The 22,000-nt window shown below is 33.0% G+C and overlaps 1 protein-coding gene across 4 annotated transcripts in view; it reads left to right on the top strand.

Moving 5' to 3' along the window:
* The first annotated feature begins 398 nt into the window (after positions 1 to 398).
* Positions 399 to 22,000, top strand: part of LOC145277521 (calcium/calmodulin-dependent protein kinase kinase 1-like) — a 659,720-nt gene continuing 638,118 nt past the window's right edge. For 2 of the 4 annotated variants that reach the window (XM_080128989.1, XM_080128962.1), the window contains exon 1: positions 20,133 to 20,384. In XM_080128989.1, the coding sequence (XP_079985115.1) occupies positions 20,353 to 20,384 (32 nt within the window). In that variant the 5' untranslated portion in view covers positions 20,133 to 20,352. Of the gene's footprint in view, positions 852 to 20,132; positions 20,385 to 22,000 lie in introns of those variants that run through there. The other 2 variants (XM_080129008.1, XM_080128980.1) reach the window with 2 other exon arrangements.

Genomic DNA, 22,000 nt, shown 5'->3' with positions numbered 1-22,000 from the left:
TTTTGTATATATGTTATATATATATATATATATATAAATATATATATATGTGTGTGTGTGTGTGTGTGTGTGTGTGTGTGTGTGTGTGTGTGTGTGTGTGTGTGTGTGTGTGTGTGTGTGTGTGTGTGCGCGCGCGCACTGGATCGCGCGTGTGTAAAGTAAACACCACAAAACTGCACAACACTCGTTTAAACTGAAGAAGAGGGGGAGGGGAAATATAAAAAAAAATATCAACAATAACAAGAGAGCATGCTTTTACTTAGCACTACACGCACTCCTGCGTGAATAAATAAATAAGTTAATAAATGATAGAAAAGAAAGCGTATATATATTTTTTTTAACATCTATTATGTGTGTGCGTGTGTGTTTTTCTCTCTCTCTCTCCCCCCTCTTCCATCAATTTATAAAAAAAACTAAATAAATGACAAGCACCAGAAAACCAACCACTGTTAAGCAGAAGTACGGGCTCTGTTTTTGCATTTATGATATATAGCCTTGACGACGGCGGTTGTAGAGTAAGCATTATTGTTGTTGATTGTTGGGGAGAGAAGCGAAGCGGGCGAAAAAAAAAATCGGGAAAGAGAAACATGCGAGTGAAAAGCGGGCGAATATTTTCAAATCGCTGCCTCTTCTTTTTCTTGCGGAACTTACGCCATCACAACAAACATTAACACACAGGACGATGGAAGGATCACATATTTGCCTTCCAGGGATAACCCATCATACCTTCTTCCACCATTTGGTTTTTACTTTAACTAGCGCCACTACGACTCCAAATACCGGCCGCAAGAGTTCTTCGGGAAAAGGAAAAGAATTTGTAAAAAAATAAAACATGTAGGATCTTTGAAACGGTTTGGATAATTTTACTACTTTTTTTCTTAAAGATTTTTGTCGATTTTAAAGTAAAAAAAAAAAAATGTCTTACTATATTTTTTTTATTTACATAATATTAATGAGGTACGTAGATTAAAATCGTAAATTTGGATTTTCTTAGTTTTAAATAAAATTACTTGATCAATTTACGTAATTTTTGGAACATGACATCTTCGTTCTGTAAGGAGTACGTACAGACTTTTCTGTGTTTTTCTTTACTTTTAATTGCCGCCATAAGTGCCAGTTTAAATAAGCACCTAAAGTCGTTACAACTGCTATAAAGGAAGGCTTTTTTTTTTTCCTTTTATACTTTTTCTTTGAACAACTATTTTATTTTTAAAGTTAAACCCCTCACTTTAAAGCTTATTACCGATTAAAGTAGTTTTTGTTTCCTTCTGCGATCAGGGATGGCTAAAGAGTGCACACGCACACGGCACACCCACTTAAAAGGCAAAAAAAAAAAAAAAAAAAATATGAAACTCCCTTATAGGAGTTAAGTAATTATTTTGACAGGAATAAATAAATAAAGATTATTTATTATTCATATTATAATGGTTATTAAACCACGCGTAAAGTAATGGTATAGTAATGAATGCGACGCATTACTAATGCGTCTTAAAAGTTTTAAGTTACTGATGTTAAAACGTTTAATATTTATCTGTTAAGAAAAAAAAATAGTTAACAACGGTATTGTTATACTAACCTTCCGTGTGTGTGTGTGTGTGTGTGTGTGTGTGTGTGTGTGTGTGTTTTGCGGGAAGATGGTGAATTCAGATTATTCATAAAACATCCATCTTCTTTTTCCATTCATCTTCATCAGACCCAGCATCCCACCCAGTCTCGTATATCATACATTACACTTTCACTTCATCCCCCCCCCACGCTCTGTTTTTCCCTTTCTCTCTCACCGATACAACCCCCTCCCTCCTCCTTAGCAAGTTTTACTTCCTCTGCCGCGACAGGTTCCTCCACTTATGTTGCCATTTCTTTCAAAAGCTGACGAAGAAAACGAAGAAAACCATCACTCGTTTGTTTACATTCTAAAGAAGCGTGCATGATGCTGGCACACTCTTCATTTTCGCAACCACAATACCCACCCTTTTTTTTTTTTTTTTAATTTTCTATAAATTCTTTATCAATAAACAAAACTGTAAACATCACTATTAGCAATACAAATAATTCTAATTCACAAGAGAAAAATCAAATACAAAAAATACAATTATCAACTTATTTACTTATGTTAATTCGACATATTTTTATCTCTATTTATATAAAGTTAAGTATTTATTTATATATTATATATGTGTGTGTGTGCGCGCGCGTGTGTATTCTAAGGCAATCAACTAAAGCGTCTATGCAATGTGCACGACGACTTCCGCTCGTGCGAACACTCTAAGATTGTCATTTCTACTCGCCCGAATTCTGCGTTTAATAGTTCTTAATTCCCTTCATTCACGTGGCAGTTGTTTCGTGGCCCTGAGGTAGAGGCTCGTCAAATGGAGCGAAAGGTAGCTTTGTGGCTGGGTTTAAATCTCATGACCGGAAGGAATTGTTACCTACACTGTTGATTGCGTAAGCATGAAACATTCGTGTCTGTAGGTAAAAATGAAGTTATTCTTAATATATATATATATATATATATATATATATATATATATATATATATATATATATATATATATCATTCAACCACTCTGGTGAGTCGTAGACGACGAAACACGTGTCAGTGGATTATTATGTTTTAAAAATAATGCCGCTCCCCATTTGGGGGTACCAGACTGGTCAAAGGGAAAATTATTCCCAACTCGCATTTAGGTAAAAATGCACTTCCATATAAATAATTGAATTCATTCAATAAGTATCGCTAACAAAAACAAACAAACAACACACACACACACACACACACACACACACATATATATATATATATATATATATATATATATATATATATATATATATATATATATATATAAGCTGAACGTGTGTGTGTGTGGTCACGAATAGGCTCCTATATGGTTGACTATTTTTAAAAACTGATTACATATAATGATAGAAGATGTGTATCGAGGATCAGGAATGGGTATGTTTGATCTGGCAGAACGGTGGTTCATAAAAACTGTGAGGTCTGCGTTCGCGCCTGGCCCCCAAAGTATGGAAATAAAAAAAAAAAAAAAACGTTACAAGGTTTTTGATATAGATGTACATAAGAATACTTTGATAAGTATGTTTTAACTTAAATGGGGATGGTATAATAAAATTGTAGGGTCTGCGTTCGCGCCTGACCTCCATAGAATGGAAATAGTTACAAACTTTAATAAAGACTTTTCATATTTATCTGTGATAATTATGTTTCAGTTTGAAGAAACATGGTATAATAAAATTATGGGGTGTTCGTTCGCGCCTGACCTCTATAGAATGGAAATATGTCACAAAGTTTAACAAGGTTTTTTAATATAGATCCACAAAATATTGTGAGAAGTGTTTCAGTGTGAACAGGTATGGTATAATAAATTATGGGGTTTATCTATTTTATTTTTACTTTCCTCATATTTTGCTTTGGTTTTGATACCCCCAAATTCGAAGCTATCTCTTTACAACCCTTCTTTTTCATAACCTATCATAATTTCATAAATCAGAGTCCATTTTCTGTAGGCTGTTTTTGAACCCAGTCAACGACGGGTACTTTTGCTAGTATATATATATATATATGAGAGAGAGAGAGAGAGAGAGAGAGAGAGAGAGAGAGAGAGAGAGAGAGAGAGAGAGAGAGAGAGAGAAATAAAATGGAACAAACCGAGTTATGTGTTCATTAACGTTTCGTCTTTATTTCGATACTTTCTCTGGATGATTAATCTCATTCATCCTGAGGAAGTCTCGAAATAAAGACAAAACGTTGATGAACACATAACTTGCTTTGTTGTTCCATTTTATTTCTCTATTTTGTCGGAATACTATTTCCATTATTCTCATCATAAACATCGGAGTTTCGGTGGATTTACATCTAAGAAACTATACAAGCGATACAATTACTCTCGTTTCCTTTTCCTTCAGTCAAAGTTCTCAGAAACCAAGGGTCCCCCCTACCTGGGTTTAGAACTTTATATGAGATAAATAGATATTCAAATGTTCCATTAAAGTCCTTTATCTAACAAAAAAAAACAAAAAAACACTGAGTTAGTAAAGAAGTTGAGAACATAATTTTCCTCTCCCCAATTGACCATTTAAATATGTTGTAGTATATCTTTCTTGTGATCGCTTATTCGTATTCACTATGCTATTCTGTTATGCAGTGGACGACATCCGGTAATACTGATATTATTGAAAACAAAATACTAAAAGTAGTTTCATATGGAACGTTTCAGTATCACTTGTTTCATTTTTCTTCAAAGTTCTCAAAAATCTACCTGGGGCTAACACTTGAACTCTGAGATACATAGATATTCAAATGTGCCATTAAAGTTCTTGATCTAAAAAAAACACTGAGTTAGTAAAGAAGTTGAGAACATCATTTTCCTCTCCCCAATTGACCATTTAAATATGTTATAGTATATCTTTCTTTTTTTCATCTCTTGGTCTTACTAGATTCCAGGACAATGATACACATCTAGTTCTTTTGGCCAAGTACCACCATAGGCATGGCACATGTGGTACTGGGTCCTACGGAGCCCATCCCGCTAGGTTAGACAAATAAAAGTAAAAAGACTCTTGACTGGTGGTACAAATGAGATCCTGTCCTCCGATTGTTTGTTTTTTGGCACTAGAGAACCTTCCGAGGCTACCCTCTACCACTACCCCCTCTCTTTTTGTTTTTATCACCCCTTGGTTAACCCCTACTCGAAGGTCGCCACCTAATATATTCCCCTTTTTTGTTTTTAACAATCTATTTATTTTACTCCCTACACCCGATATGAATTCTTCCCAATCCCCATTAGGGATCTCCCCGCTTGTTTTCGGTGCCCCGGAAAACAGTAGGCGATCTAACTTTCTAGATTAGCTCAGGGAGGGACCTTACTAACAATATGCACTAGGAAATTTTATTTCTTCTAGGTTTCCCACTCCCCAACAAGAACTGTTTTTCTTCCAAATTCAAGAACTTTTTATTTTCCAATGAATTGAACTTTTTTCACACACACACACACACACACACACACACACACACACACACACACACACACACACACACACACACACACACAGAAATTGTATATATATATATATATATCTTTTTTGCAAAAACGCTGGGGTTTTTATTAGTTAGTTTAGATTCCACAGAGTGAATGAGGTATTGTGGTAAATGTTGCCAGTCAAGAGTAAAGTCGCCACAGACTCCAATTTTTACTTTAGTTACAAAGACCCTGCAACACTCCCCTCCCCAGATCTTATAGGGCCTTGTGCCTAAATTTGTTTTGTCTTTTGTAGATTTTACTTTTTAAAATTTTTAATTTTATATTAGAATTTTTTTTAATTGTAATTTTTTCTTTAAACGAAATAAATTAAATATCAAGATCAAAGTGTAGTATCTGTTCTTCAGATGCGGCACTTCCATTTCTCGTTCTCTTTCAGTGGAAGAGAAATCCTTCACGACTGAGACAATTTTTTTTTATTTTTGTACCTTTTCTCCACGTTAAAAAAACGACCCTGGTGTCTAACTCTGTCCCGTGGGGAGACATTGTAAATAGGTACATCTAGCCTTCGTGTTGTTACTTAAGGTAACATCATTTGGAGAAGGTGCACCTTTCCTCGTAAAAGCCGGTGTAGTTTAGCCATAGCGAGGAGATTTTATTTGAACTGTGAATACTATGTGATTTTGAATATTTAGTAAAGGTTTACCTGTAGGGAAATATATCCTCATGTCAAGTTGACCTGACAAACCATTGCACAGAGGCCTTAGACACTCGAGGATAGTGTCTAGTAGGCATTCGAGTTTATATATTTATACGTATAAGATTCACTACTAAACTAAATAACCAATCATTATAAATGTTAGAACACAGTTGTTAGATGTAAGTGGTTATAACATGGAATATATTTAGTTTTGTGAAAAGAGAGTGAAAACCCTTTATGAAGATTTAGAGCAGGCGTTCTCAACTGGGGTCCACATGGATCCTAGGAGCCTATGGAATATTTTGGGGGATCTGCAGGCAAACTATAATAAATTGGGCATCTACAATTTCTTTTAGATATTTTTGCGGCCCATGAATAAAACCAACTCATAATAGTTTTTTTATTATTAAAAAATTAATTTCTATTTTAATTTTGGGTTTGACGTGAAAAAAAAGCTGAAGTAGACATTCAAACAAATTTGATTATATTTTTTAGATTTAAAAAAAAATGTCCTTAAAATTGCCTTGAAAGCAAAAAAAAAAAAAATAGTGATATGTGCTGGTTCTAAATGTGCACCTCAGGCAGCAGGTTCTTTTCCTATTATATTGTCTGTCTGATCTTCGCCCTCCCATACTATGACCAATAGTTATGAGGGGGTCCACCAAGAAAGCAAAAAGAAAAAGGGCTCTATGGGTAAAAAAAAAAAAAAAAAAGTTGAGAACCACTGATTTAGAGGCTTCAGAGATCAATTAATAAAAATTCTTCAAATTTCAGTTTCTTTAAAGTATTTTAAGGGGGGGGCATAATGTTTTACCATCGTAATTTTATGACGGTCAGGCATAATGGGAGTGACTTACTATTTGAAAATTCCAATATTTCAGATTTACATTAAATTTGATCCATAGTCTTTAGCAAAATCCCTTGATTTTCAATTTTCTTTCCTCAATTGAATTTTAGACATTTTCTAGAATCAAAAGGATGGAATAGTTTTTGATCAAATTTAGAATAAGAGTTCTAGACATACGGTTTAGTATCATTGTATCTGGATTTTAATCTTCGTAAAAGGACATAAGTGCTGTAAAACTGTTCTGTTTCTGGGAGTTAATTTTACCCATCTTGGGACAGGTATCCTTCTAATGTAATGTATATTTTTTGTTCTATTCGGTTACAACTTTTTTTTTTTTTTTTTTTGCGTTTTGCTTTTCTTCTCTTCTTCTTTTTTTCGTACTTGTAAAATAATTTCATTAGACAAGATCTTATATGTGGTTCTCGTCTATACGTAACTTTAATAAATGTATATTGCTTTTTTTTATTATTAACTATTAATTGAATATTCATTGAAATACACGACAGCATATGAGAAAACAAAAACCAACGTTTAAAAAATCCTGTTTAAAAATAATTGTAAACATGGCCTGATCATATATTGAATTAGCAGGGAGACCCGGCGTTGTCCGGGATTAAATGAGGATCAACAAATGTTCAACCCTCCCATACTTTTATTGTTATCAAAATCAGTGAAATCACCCATTTTTTTAATCAAATCGATTGATTACGTGCTCCAGTTATCCCCCCCCCCTCATCGCAGAGTACGACAGGAATTTTATATGCTTTTCCACGGTGACTTAGTCTACAATACATTGTAGTTTGCATTACACTATAAAGAATCTATTGTTGCTTTTATTAAATTATCTATAAATAATGGCTTCACTTAACATTTAAAACGCAAAAGTCAAGTATCGTGGTTCAATTATGCTCTAAACAGAAACATTCATTTCGAACGCGCCCCTGTCTTATCAAAGAATCAACTGATGATTTTATTAAATTATTTTTGCATAATCACTTGAATTAAAGTTAAACGTACAAAAGTCAAATATCATGGTTCAATGTTGCCGTAAAAAGAAACATTCATTTCGAACGCGCCTCTGTCTTATAAAAGAATTTACCGCTAATTTTATAGGCTGGGTCTTTCTACTTATGCGGTGATAAAACTTCTCAAATGCACTTGTAATATTAGGTTATTATAAAAGTGTTAGCTTTGGTCAAAATCGGACTTCCTTTTTCAATCGGATTTTTTTTTTTCGATTATCGATTTTCAACACTTATCAGACGCGTTCTGATACAAAACCTACGTAAGAACACTGCCAGACGTCAAGTACCTTCGTGTGAATTTTTTTTTAAATCGGCTCAGTTGTTTCCGAGTCCATAAGGAACGAACTCACACGCCCACATTTCCTTTTATATAATTGTAGAAATAGAAATTCTTTTTTTTTCTACATCCTACACCCAGACATATACTTCCACCCGGGCAACACCAGGTACCAAGCGGAGGGGGGGCGGCACCAAAGTCAACACTCTAAGCAAGTGTTAAGACTGAGACATGGCTTTACTCCTGTGCATTTCTAGAAGGTCCACCGTCCCAGGATTTGCTTTCTCCTTTTGAGAACGGTTTAGTTTATTGCTAATCACCTAAGGGTCCCTTACCGAGAAATGCCGACGGGGATTCTTAAGCATTTTTTTTGCAGATCAGTGTGTTTTTTCTCGAGGGTACTGACTTTTCAAATCCCATTTTCCAGCCAGAAAGAAAGAAAAAAGCTAAAAACACCAGGTAAATACAACGAACATATAATAATCAAACGGTGTAACTTCTAATAAATCACCCATCATTTAAAATATCTTCGATGTTAGATATTTTTTTATTATTATTATTATCTATTAGTCCGGGTACCCGGCATTGTTTTACCCGGGTGTTTGGAGGTGTGTGTTAAGCAAAAAAAAAAAAAAAAAGAAAAAAAAAAAAACGTGGTAATAGGCAGGCAGCGAAGGAGGAAAAGAACGTGAAAAAAAATGTGATGTATTTGCTGTTGCGTTCATCGCCAAACCGGACCGGAAATGACGTAGGTTTAAATTAAGGCTAGACAGTCAAAAAGAGGGGATGACCTTCGAAAATATCGGCGAAAAAAGCGACCCCTTTCTGTAGAAAAGTTCCCAGTTGAGAGTGAAGGAAGGAATTAATGTTTTTAGCCAATTTTTCGATATTTTTTGTCCGAAGGATGGAGCTTCAAAATAATACCAATCTCGTGAAAATCCGTCACCTCTGTCGAAAGTTTGAGGCATAAATACATACATACATACATACATACATACATACATACATACATACATTTAAACAGATAGGTGAGATTGTCCAAAGTACAAAAGTTTACAATTATCAAAATGGAGAAAAAATGGCCTCTAACTTTCTTACTTTTTGGAGGATGAAAGGAGAGGTGATTTCCAACTTCAATTCATTTTCAAAGTATTTCAAAGTATAATCCTAGCAAAGTATTTCAAAGTATAATCCTAGCAAAGTATTTCAAAGTATAATCCTAGCAAAGTCAAATATAGATTTTATTTTTATGCTTTTGTCGTGTCAGCTAGTTTCTCTCTACTTTTGATTTAGGATTCAAAGAGCTCATTTTACCATAAATTAATTTTGGATACGAAGATACTCAAGAAAGTTTAAAAAATTATTTAAAAAGTTTGTTTATTTAAATTTTTATGGTCATCATATCTCATATCTTATTGCAGTAGAAATTAACTCATCGCATGGCAGTGCTGTTTGCCTCCTTAAGGTCTTGGTTTGAGCAATGAGGACCCAATCGGCAGTTTTCCCTAAGGTGGTGCATCGTTTGTACCTCTCCACATGGACGTAAAGGTGAGGTGTCTAGGACCCACTTTTATGGTGCTCCTATAGGAGAGGGTCCATATTAACCTGATTTTTTTTTTTTCCAATTGTGATGGCCGGAACAATTTATGGTTCAAAAGATGCAAAAATTGTAAAAAGGCAGACAACACTAAAGCAAAAACGTTTGATTAAAAAACAGGGTCATCACGTTTTATAAGACTTCCTAAAAAAGTGTGTGGGGGGGGAGATAAAGTTGATTAACTTATTAATTCGAAAAAAAAATTTTTTTAATCTATTTTTAATACAGATGAGGGGGGTCCTAGTCTATGTCATGGAAAAAATTCAAAAAGTTGTTTCATTTAATGTCAAGTCCAATGTAAACAAATACTTATTGAGCCATTTCATTAAATAGTTAATTTCTACCCAATTTCCATCACTGTACACGCATTAATCCTTATCCTCGAGTGGCATTCGGGCTTTGATAAGTGGTGACGCCCTTGTATATAAAAAATAAAGTCAGTACTAAATTGACGGTTCGATGATGGCTCAACTATTTTCAGTTTGTTCTGGAAATTGCGATTAGAAACATTTGAGCCAATACGGGTCCTCACCTATAGAAGTACTAATTTTACTGCTCAACCACTATTAAAATGAAGAAATGTTTTGAAGAATCTTTACAGGTTGAATGATTGATCTAAAGTTCTGCAAATCGAACATAAAATGCATTTTTTTATTCATATCTTCATAAACTTTGTTTCTTTTTCTGCAAAAGTTGCGATATATACTGCTGATAAGTATATTGCGTGATATTGTCTTGTTTCGATTGAGTGCTAATTAGGAATAGATGCGATAGATTGTGATATGGTTTGACTTTTTTTAAAAGCAACTTCCAACCTTTTGGAGTTTAGTAAGCATCAAAACACTATATCTATTATGAAAAAAAAAACATAAAAAAAACAATATGATATACTATTTTGCTTATAGCTGGAGGGAAATCAGAGGTTCATACCTTCCCTAAAGGTATGAACCCCTAATTTCCCTCCAGCTACAAATGAATGTAACAGATTTCACAGTGTATAAATGAATGTAATAGATTTCACATGACATGCATTTTTGAGATGAGGATTGGTTATTAATATTATTTGGATTCATCGAACTACTGTTCTCAGCTTGAGTGTCATTTTCACAACGTTTCCGGTCGATGTAACCTCCGACCTTCTTCATGTGTATCTTGTCAACCTTCAGTAGAATATCATGTTTACAATTGATTTTTCCAAGTACACCAACCACTGAGCTTGAAGGTTGAAGGTTCAATTCTCAGTGCGGGCAACGGAAAAATATAACTGCAAATTACTTAGAACCTCTATCCAGTCATGGCTGATGGAACGAGAGCATTCTACACCCGCCAAGTAAATATAAGGTTCCATTCTGTAATATTAATAAAACTATGAAGCAAAATCTCATGTTTCTCACCTGCTTTTATGAATAGACATTCAATGCAAGAGAGGTGCGTGGATGATCGATGTTCAGTCTCGAAAGACAAAGGATACCCCCTGTAGAGGCAGCTGCGTTTGTAATTGTAAGGCAAGGGTTGCGCAATCCTCGACCACACTTCTCCTGAATCGACACTGTTTGGGTCCAGTGGCAAGGAGAAGACCAGGACAACTGGAAACAATGCCGAGATAAGCAGAGAGCACATACAGCACCTGGAAGTCCCAAATGGTCACCCATTTAATACTGACCAGGCTTAACGTTGCTTAACTTCGATGATCCAGCGGGAACCAGTGTGTCAACATGATTATGCCGTACCCAATATACTACATCCATGATTAATGCGTGGATGAATCTCCTTACAAATATGGAATTTTATCAGACAACACATTACCATTTTTCAAATATGGGATAAAATTATTAGTCATGTTCTACTAAACGTACATAGTTAATCGGTGACAGTGGGTTTTATATTCAAGCATTGGATCACCCAAGAAGGGTTGATGTGCCGTAAAAACATGTACTAAATCAATTTGTAAATTGTAAATTGCATACATGGTGACATTTTTTGGATATAAATGTAGGAAGTGAAGGAATTTGGGAATTTGTTATTTTGTTTTTGTCTTTGTTAGAAAAATCCAAATAGTTGAAAAAAAAAATGCAATAAGTAAAGTGAAATGGTTATTGAACACAAGTGGAAGAAACGTTAAAGAATTTTGAAAAGTTAATTTTTGTTGGTTTATTTTTTCTAAATATGTCAAAGATTTAATAAGTCCTATGAACTGTAATATATATATATGCGTACATAGTCATATAGATCACTCTGACTGACGTTAAAAGCATTTAAAAAGAATAAATGTTTAATTTCAACTGTATCTCTCACGGTTATCAGTAGCCGAATAGTTCGGGTCCGAAGCCAGACATGACTTCTTTTGCCAGGATTCGAATCTCTTGATTGACATTAATCATGACACCCTGCACTGATGATTCTCCAAAAGATGAAACACTAGTGTCTGTAGATATTCAATTATTATAATATATATATATATATATATATATATATATATATATATATATATATATATATATATGAGAAAATGTGTGTGTGTGAGGACACTTCTCAACCTATATACTCAACAAATTTTTGATCTACAGACTTGGAATTTTGTATATACGGTATTTAGATATGTGGAAAACCTTTTAATCCATTTTCATCCAGATAAAAGTGCTGCTAAGGGATACATAATTGAAAAATCGGTACGTAAGAGGTCACCGGATTTTTATCCTTTTTCAACTGTTTCATGACTGCACATGCACGGTCATGAAATATGACAGTTTCTTTTTGTTAAATATGAAATATGTTATCAGATAAAACGGTAAAAAGATAAAATAAAACACATATTTGCTCTGCAATAGTATTGAGCACTAATTACCAGTTTTACCATATATATATATATATATATATATATATATATATAGTAATTTATAAAATATATATATATATTTTATAAATTACTAACTAGCTCTACCTACGTATTGAGCACTTTTGAAGTAAATACTTAAAGTTTACGCATAAATCTATACTTTCGTATATTAATTTTATGTGAGTAAATGAAGTAGTTATATATATATATATATATATATATATATATATATATATATATATATATATAGATGTTGTTTGTTTTGGTTTAAGCGATAGGTTTTAAATGAATTCAATTATTTACGAAAGTGCATTTTTACCTAAATGCGAGGTTGGGAATAATTTTCCCTTTAATAAATTTGGTACTCCCACATGGGGAGCGGTGTATAAAAATTATATATATAAGAGCCAATAGTTAATAAAACATGTTAAAAAACACTTTGAAAAAGAGTTAAAAACATATTTAATCTGAAAAGGAAACACTTAATAAGTGGATAGTCCTTTAGTCCTTAATCCGCAGAGTTTCGAAGAAATACTTTCCTTCTCATCAGAGAATTAGCAAAATGCGAGATCGGATTTTGCATACAAAAGTATTTGATGAAACTGCAAGCAAGTCAAAGATCTTACTTGATAACAAAAAGTGAAGCAGAGGGAATATGGTGAAGAAAAAGGTGACTTCACGCAAATGGATAGTCTGGTGAAAGGTAAATAATCCAATGACGGTAAAATCTAAAAATGCAAGTACAAGAAAGTTAATTGAATTTCCATTCGCACAAGTAAAATCCAAGGAAATCACGTAATTGGAAGATGGTCCAAAATAATCCAAAAGGCCGGAATCCATGGAATAATTCACACACACACACACACACACACACACACACACACACACACACACACACACACACATATATATATGACAAAAGTCTATATTCCAAATTTCAAGATGTGTTCCATCTTACCACTTATTTCTTTCACCATGTTAAAATTTGTAAATGTTTTCTGAAATTTAGAAAATCTGGCTCAATTGTTGTCTAATTTAATTTAAATCTGAAATATTTGAATTTTCACACGGGTAAGTTGCCTCCATTTTATGTCCCCTACAATCTCCTTAAAATACTCCACACAAATTGAACCTTGAAGACATTTAATTATGTCTAACATCTATTTTTCTTCCTTACATAAAACCTGATTAAAGGATAAAAATAAATGTAGCCCATCTTACTCACCATTAAGCCTAGCGTCTGTGTTCCATAATGTATAATGATCGGTTAATTAGCTTCGGAGTGATTATTATAGCTATATAAACATATACACACATACCTCTTTTGTAAACAGATATAATGAATTTTCTTGAACTTGAAGTTTGACATAGGAATCTATATTGATTAAAGAGATGAAGTTTCGAATTTCATTCCAATACAACTAGGTGAAGTGTTATAGCTACCAGCATTCCTTACATACTTTTACGTGTTTATTTAAAAAAATGTTATTTAATATCATGATAATGAGATTCTAGGTCAAAATTATTGCTTATGGAGCGTACATATGAAGCCATTGCATCTAATTGACATTCTAAATTAACTTTCAAATACAGAAAGGAAGAGCATTTCAATGCGATACCTAATTTATAGTCTTGGGACGATTAATCAGGAAGCGGGAAAATCGGAATTTTTGTGGGTATCTGTATCGAAATTGACAAAAACTGTGTTTATTATCCGATGCAAAAAAAAAAAAAAAAAAAAAAAAAGAAACGATTTTTTTTAATTGTTTCTTTTTTTTTTGTTTAAAGCAAAATCGTCTGCTGCTGATAGTAATGGTAAAAAAAAAAATTTATTGATTTTAAACAACCAGTAAAATTAAAATCAATAGATCAGCCACCCCACGAATGTATTTTTACATTTGAGAGAATATGTGTACATTTAACATGTGTTTTTACGGTAATCACGGAAAAAAAAAACCCAACTTTATAGTGGAATCAGAATCGGTATTTGTATCGGAATCGGGAAGAATATTGGAATCGTTCCATCACTACTGTATATGCATACCCACACACATATAAATAGTTAAAAATAACGTTGTTTAATCTATGAATGTGGATTTGTGCATGTAAACAGCTTTAGTTGACTACTCCTGCCAAGGTCAACTGTTTTGTTTTCAATTTTGATCCCTTAGCAACAATTTTGGCCAGGTAAAACCACAATCGAAAGTGTGCTACAAATCCCAACACCCTGTATATCAAATTTCAACTCTAATGCTCAAGTATTGAGAGAGGAGTTTGGTAGAGATGTTTTGCACACACACACACACACACACACACACACACACACACACACACACACACACACACACACACACACACACAATATTTCTGTGTGCAATTTCATCTTAAATTCTACGCAATTATGCAGAATGTAGAAACTATGCATAAATAGAATTCAATGTAATATATAAATAAAACCAATCGTATAATAAACCTTAAAAATGAATAATTAATTAATTAAAGCTCGCTTTTCAAAGGAATAAGCAAATTAGTTAGCCTTTATGTAGTTGCTCACATATCCATAACTATTAAAAAGTTTGTTTTAATAATTTTGAAATAGAAAAAGTAGGCTTTTAATATCAATGTCAGAGCAAGAAAAGTTAACTTTATAGATATATAGAGAGATTATTATTATTATTATTATTATTATTATTATTATTATTATCATCTGTACTCACTAGAAGTTTTCACACAGGCCACCATCAAAGGTTTCTCTCTGTTAGCAATCAGAGTCTAGGTGACAACAAGTCTCCCCAGATTTTCAGTACTCTCCATCCATTCTGATAACATTTGCAAATGAATCTGCATGAAAGAAACAGCCGTTTACCATTGGTTTCTGGTTAGCAATGACTATTGGCCTTCATTGGAATTTGGGTACCAATAAGCCTTCCCAAGCTCCCAGTCCTCTTTGCACTCCTTCAGTGGAAGTCTGGTTAGTGCTTTCTCTTCCCGGTCTATCAATCTTCCTTGACCCTTCATCACTATTATTTGGTGTGGTGTCAGTTGATGCCGACACTACAATTTTTATTTTATTTTAATTTTTTTTGGAGGGTGTGTGGAGGGTATGTGGGGGGGGCAGGAAACTTACAGTTATACTGTATCAGTTTCCTTGATTCCATGTTGTATTAGTCTATCTTTTTATTTTATCTCCATTGCAGTTTCTGTATGTCTGGTTAGTGCTTGTGGCTCGTGTGTATATTAGTTTCTGCATTCAAGGATTTTCCTTAATATTTCAGCCTACCTAAGTTCCCAGTCCTCTTTACACTCATCCATCGGAGATCTGGCTAGTGCTTTCTCTCCCCGGTCTTTCCATCCTCCTTGACCCTCCCTGCTTATGTGGTGTGGCGTCAGTTTTTAGTAACAAACACACAAAAAGGGGGGGATGCAGTGTTTATCAAGGCCAAGCGCCACTTAAGCATAATTGTTAAAGAGACTGTCAGTTGGATGATGCTCAACATAATGAGAAAATCAGAAACAATGGGTGGAATGGACCGAAGATGACCTAAGAAGAATTGATTATCTAAGAGAACGGCTTACCAAGTATTTGTTTACATTAGACTTGAAGATAACCCTATTGTAGTTGGTTGGGGAGCAGCCTCATGGTATTTGATTGTAAAATAAATATTTCTTTATTTGACCTATTTTTCTTAAAAATTAAGTAGCTTCACCAAAAACAGAAAAGAAAGGAGACACTGATAAAAATATCGGAAAACTGGTTTTACTGCATGTCAAGTCTTGTTAGATCATTTTATATTTAAACTGCATGCATGGTTTGTAATTATTTTGTTTTGTGGGCATATGTTTCGTAAATAAGTAGTCTTTAATGTATAAAATCGATTTAACCCATAAAATGTGACCCTAGTGACATGTAATATCACACCCCAAAAAGCTCCCAAATTGGAGGCCTCACCACAGAATGGAATTTTGTATTATAATTAGAACTGATAGGGTTCTTTGTAAATGAATTCTTGTAATGATATTCATTACTAGTTGTACATACCCAGCGTTGCCCGGGATGCAGTGAATTCATTTTAGTTTATTTGCACAAGTTTTTAAAAAGTTATACATAAAAAAAAAGAAATGTTGTCTTTGTAAGGGAGACAACTCTTTTTATTTTCAATTAAAAACATGAATTATTTTCATTCCTAATTTTGATTTTACGGTTATAATTAAAAAAAAAAAAAAAAAATGTCGCCATATTACCAGCTGTTATTGTTCATCCATTCCTTATTTCTATCGCCTCATCTGCAAACAACAAAGATCATCATCATCATCATCATCATTTATATACAGGGTGGGCCAAAATAAGGGTCCTATCTTTAAATATAATCATATATATATATATAGGACCCTTATTTTGGCCCACCCTGTATTAATACGATAGCGTGTGTGATTTTTTTGTGTGTTACGCTTACATCTGAGTCGTTTAATTGTTATGATCTTCTATTTCTTGGCATAAATAATTTTACCAATAATTCTTCATAAGTTTTGGTTTCGGTTTCGACTATCTCTGATGACACTTAAATCATCCATTTTATTTTTTTTTAATAAATAATTTTATCAAGAATTCTTCATAAGCTTATGTTTCAGTTTCGAATATGGCTGAAGGAACTCAAGTTATATATATATATATATATATATATATACTTTTTCATAAGTTTTTATTTCGGTTTCGATTCAAGCTAATGCACCCAAGTCATATGGATATATTGTTTTTATTTTTGAAATTGCAACAGTATAATTTATAAAAATCGATAGAACATTAACTCTACAATAATATATACGAAATCTGCAAGAATTAAAATATCATATTTAAGCGTACTTTACGACCGGCCTTTGCCAGGCGTTCGTGCTAGCTTAAATAAATACTTTTGCAGTTTTAACAAAAAAGCTACAATAATATCAGAGCGTCTCCATTTACACTGAACATCTACAGAATGCCAACATCTATATATTACATATGAATGAGTCCCCTGTGGATTTTCCACAGGTCCCACTAATTATTATTATTATACATAGACGACCTCTAACCCGTTAGGTAACTACCCTTATTTGTTCCCCCTTGATTGCGTTTGAAAATGCATAAACTGTGATATATCTATTTATTTATATATTTATTTGTGGACTGTTATCCTTATCTTCATAGTTGTTGTTTCGCCACGTTTCAGCCAACTATTCCTTTGGCCTTCTTCAGGTGATTAACCACGACAGGATAGGAATGCTGAGTCTCTTAACTGTATCCTCAGTAAAACGTTTCCATTTTACGGATGTCAAGCATGAATACAGACATCACGTTAATAATCTATCGCCTTTGATCAAAGTGAAATATACTTATCCAAGTACACTGGATAATGTGGTTTCAGAATATATATACATAGTTATGTTGTGTAGGTAAGGGGTGCCTTCCTCCAAAACTCCTGTAGAGAGAGTTTGTGATACAAACATGCAGACAGGTGCTACAAGTAGAAATATATAAAGATTAAAAAAAAAAATGTGAACAAAATTTGTATCATAATTGAAGCTTTTTTTTTCTATCTGTTACTTATAAGTTCCAAAACTACTTGAGGGGCACATGAAATTTTTCATGAAGCACGAATATTAGTAGTAGTAGTAGTAATAGTACTAAAACCAATAAACACTTATCTATATACCTATAAAGTTGAGTTTTATTCTCACCCTGACATTGAGATTAAAAATCTACTATTTCTATTTAAAAATTATTAAAACAAACGTAGAATTTAGGATGAAAGCGTTCTAGCACATAGACATGTTTATAAGTGACCATGTTGGTGTATGTGTAAAACCTCTCTACCAAACTCCTCTTTGAACATTTAGTTTACAGATTTGAAACTTGATATATAGGGTGTTTGGACATTGGAAACATTTTCGATTTGGTTTTTAGCATGTAAAATATCTGCTAAGGGGTTAAAATTAAAAAAAAAAATTAATTGATCTAAGCAGAAGTAAATTGACTAACTTTTGAGCATGCATACATGCATATTTTTAGCTTGAAGTTGCTTAATTTATAGCCTTTTTTTATCCATCTGGTGATAGCTCTGACGGTAACAATAGAGACTGAAGCGCTAAATAACAATTATGGCTGGAGCACTGAATATTTTGGTTTCGATTCCAGGTGAATGCACCAAAGTCATTTTTTTTTAAACTTTTAAAATCATTACTATATATATTGGGTACAATATAATAATCAATAAAGAATTTGCTTTATAATAATAAATACGAAATTTGCATGAACTAAAATATCATATTTAAGCGTATTTTACAACCGGGCAATGCCGGTGGCCTGCTAGTGGGTTCTAAAACTATTGAACAGATTTTTGCATGAAGCACCAATATTAGTAGGACTATTATTACTGAAACCAATGAACACTTATGGGTTCCAAAACTATCTATCAGAGAACTAAACTTAGCATGAAGGGCTCTTGGCATGAGATCTGGCGTATGGGGGAGGGGATAACATTATACTGTTACACTATTATCACCTATAACCCTACTATTACAAATAAACAGACTCCAAAAAGTATTGATAAAAATTGCACTAAATTTGGCATTAAAGTAATTTGAGATATTAAATATGTCATCAGTTGGGGTAAATTACTACTACTACTACTACTAATAATAATAATAATAAAGATGAAAGAGAGAGCGCTGACAAGACCTCCGCTGGACAAGTGCGACGAGAACTGGGACCTTGGGGAGGCTTATTGCCACTCAAATTCCAGTGGAGACCAATGGCTGCTGCCGGCGAGAAATCAATGATAAGCAGTTATGATAACGCAAATTTATTTGCAGATGTTATCGAAAGAGGTGGAGAGTGCTGGAAATCTGGGGAGACTTGTTGTCACTCAACTTCCAGGGAACACCACAGGTTGTTTTCAAGGAGAGATCTTTGATGACCTTTGTGAAAGCTCCTTGTGAGCCAATAATAATGACAATAAATACTAATAGGCTAAAAAGCTATAAGGTAGAATTTCACCACACTTGGCATAAATAACCCTTGAGATTCCGTATAAAATAAAAAATATTAAATACGAATTAAGATGCTTAAATAGAGCCCCAGAAGGAGCTAGATTAAAAGTCGCTCAATGAATAGCTTTTTGTTTAATAGATTTAAAAATAATATTGTTTAACAGCAAAAAAATAACTTGATTAATCAAAATGCCCTTAGAAAAATTGAAAGTGATTTCTCAGGTGACAGTAATTCAAAGTTTTTTTCCTATGACTGCCTGCCTGTGGAATTATATTCTGCTAGCTTGCTTTCTAACTTACTACAATATGGTCGTCTTCAAGTCTAATGTAAATAAATTCTTATTGAACCGGCTTCTAAAATAATCTAATTATACCAAATTTCCACCACTAACGATTACTACACTATTGTCCCAATGACTACCGTATACACATTAACCTTTATCCTCGAGTGGCCTCCGGACCTTGATATGTGGTGACCACTTTGTAGAAAAAAAAATAATAAAGTTCATGTTAGCAAAATATTGTACATATTACTTACATATAAAAAAATGTTATAATATTTGATAAAAATGATAATTTGTTCGTAAAAATCTTCAATAAAAAAATAATTGAACAAAAAATTTTTTTTTAAGTTTTGATGACAGAAAAAAAAATTTTCTTAATGATTTGAAGAAAAAAAATACGTTTTTTCTTGAAATTTAAGACGAATAACATTAACAAAAAAAATAAATATATATATATATATATTTTTTTTTTTTTTTTAATAGTTACGCATGACGACTAACTAAAATCGTTATTTTCTGCGTTAGTTTGCGTGTTTGAGTGCATTTTTAGTAATATTGGTATGAAAGGCGGTTCCAGGAGTGACTGAACGCGAGTCTGCTGCTGACTTGACTGTGTCTTTGATCGCTTCTCGCATAGTCCACAACTCTCTCGTGAAAATCAGCTGCGGGTCGATGAATCTACACACTAGTCTACATCAGGTGTTGATCGTGATGGGAAAGGAGTTTATTTTGCATATCTCCTGATGTAACTCAACCCAAAATGAATAGGATAAAGGAGTTCCTTTTAAAACTGTACGTGTTTTTTTAAACATTTTCATATTCTAAGATATATATATATATTTCCTTTATTTTATTTTAAAGAATAACAAAACTGTATTCATCCATTTTCTCTGTTATTCTGTCTGCAGATCCATCCTTCTTTCTCTCTATCCATCTCATTTTTTTTTAATCTATTTCTTTTAATCTGTCATTCTGCCTATATATCTATCCATTCCTCTGTCATCCAGTATATCGCTCTAGATTTATACTTATCTCCTTATTCTAGTCATCGTTCCTTGTATTGATCATTTTATCGTTTATTTCATCTATCCACCGATTCATTCTCTCGATCGATCAGTTTATCTTTACATAGTTCGATCTATCTATCTATCTATCTATCGCTCAGTCTGTCTAACTATCTATCTAGCCATCGTTTAGTTTATCGTTAAGTCTATCTATCTATCTATCTATCTATCTATCTATCTATCGTTTAGACTATATATCCACCGTTTAGTCTATCTATCTATCTATCGTTCAGTCTGTCTACTTATCTATCTAGCCATCGTTTAGTATATCGTCCAGTCTATCTATCTATCTATCTATCTATCTATCTATCTATCTATCTATCTATCTATCTATCTATCGTTTAATATATCTATCAATCCAGTCTATCGTTTAGTATATATATCCACCGTTTCGTCTGTCCATCCATCCATCCATCGTTCGGTATATCTATCCTTCATTTTATTTATGGATATACCATTCCCTTTGTTGTAGTTATATTTCTGATGTTGAAATGTTGAGATATGATTTTTATGTCTTCCATGAATATATTGTTTGTTAACTGCAAGTAATTCTTAAATGAAACATGAAACATAATTGTAGATGCTTTCGAAGAAACAGAGACAATGCAGTTAAGTTACACATAATCGCAGTTGCAATCTCTTCCAATGCACATGTGCTTTTGTGAAACCATACTAAGCATTCAATGCATTCCGAGATTAAGAGAGACTTTTTTCTTTTAATTCTTGTCTTATTGTCTTACATTTCTTTTGCATACAATATATTATATATACACAAATATACACAATATATTATATATACACAAATATACACAATATATTATGCATACACAAATATACACAATATATATACACAAATATACACAATATATTATATATACACAAATATACACAATATATATATACACACAAAGGATTGATTTCAGTGTTGAGGGACAATGCACACCACCTGTAATGATTCCTATACGAAGAGTTTATAGTGAAACAAGGATTGCATAATCTCTAACTGCACTGTTCTTGAAGTAACTACCATTGTTTGAATTTACAAGTCCAAGACAACTGGGAATAATATCATAATAAGCAGTTCTTTTTAATTCTAGACGAGTTGCACAAGTAAGGCCAGTCTACCCTACTAGTTAATCTATAGCTGGAGAGAATAGAATCATACCTTTACGAAAGGTGACAATGATTGAGTATCCCTGACTGCAGAAATTGAGCCCACCATGCGAAACCCACAATCCAAACGTGTAATCATCAAACTATGCCACTTTTATTATTATTATTATTATTATTATTATTATTATTATTATTATTATTATTATTATTTTATGTATCTATTTTTAGTAC

The sequence above is a fragment of the Euprymna scolopes genome, chromosome 1 (genome assembly GCF_053919585.1).
Source record: "Euprymna scolopes isolate OS-2025 chromosome 1, ASM5391958v1, whole genome shotgun sequence".
NCBI lineage: Eukaryota > Metazoa > Mollusca > Cephalopoda > Sepiida > Sepiolidae > Euprymna > Euprymna scolopes.
Note: the sequence above shows the minus strand (reverse complement) of the source record. Positions and strands in the feature narration are given on the sequence as shown.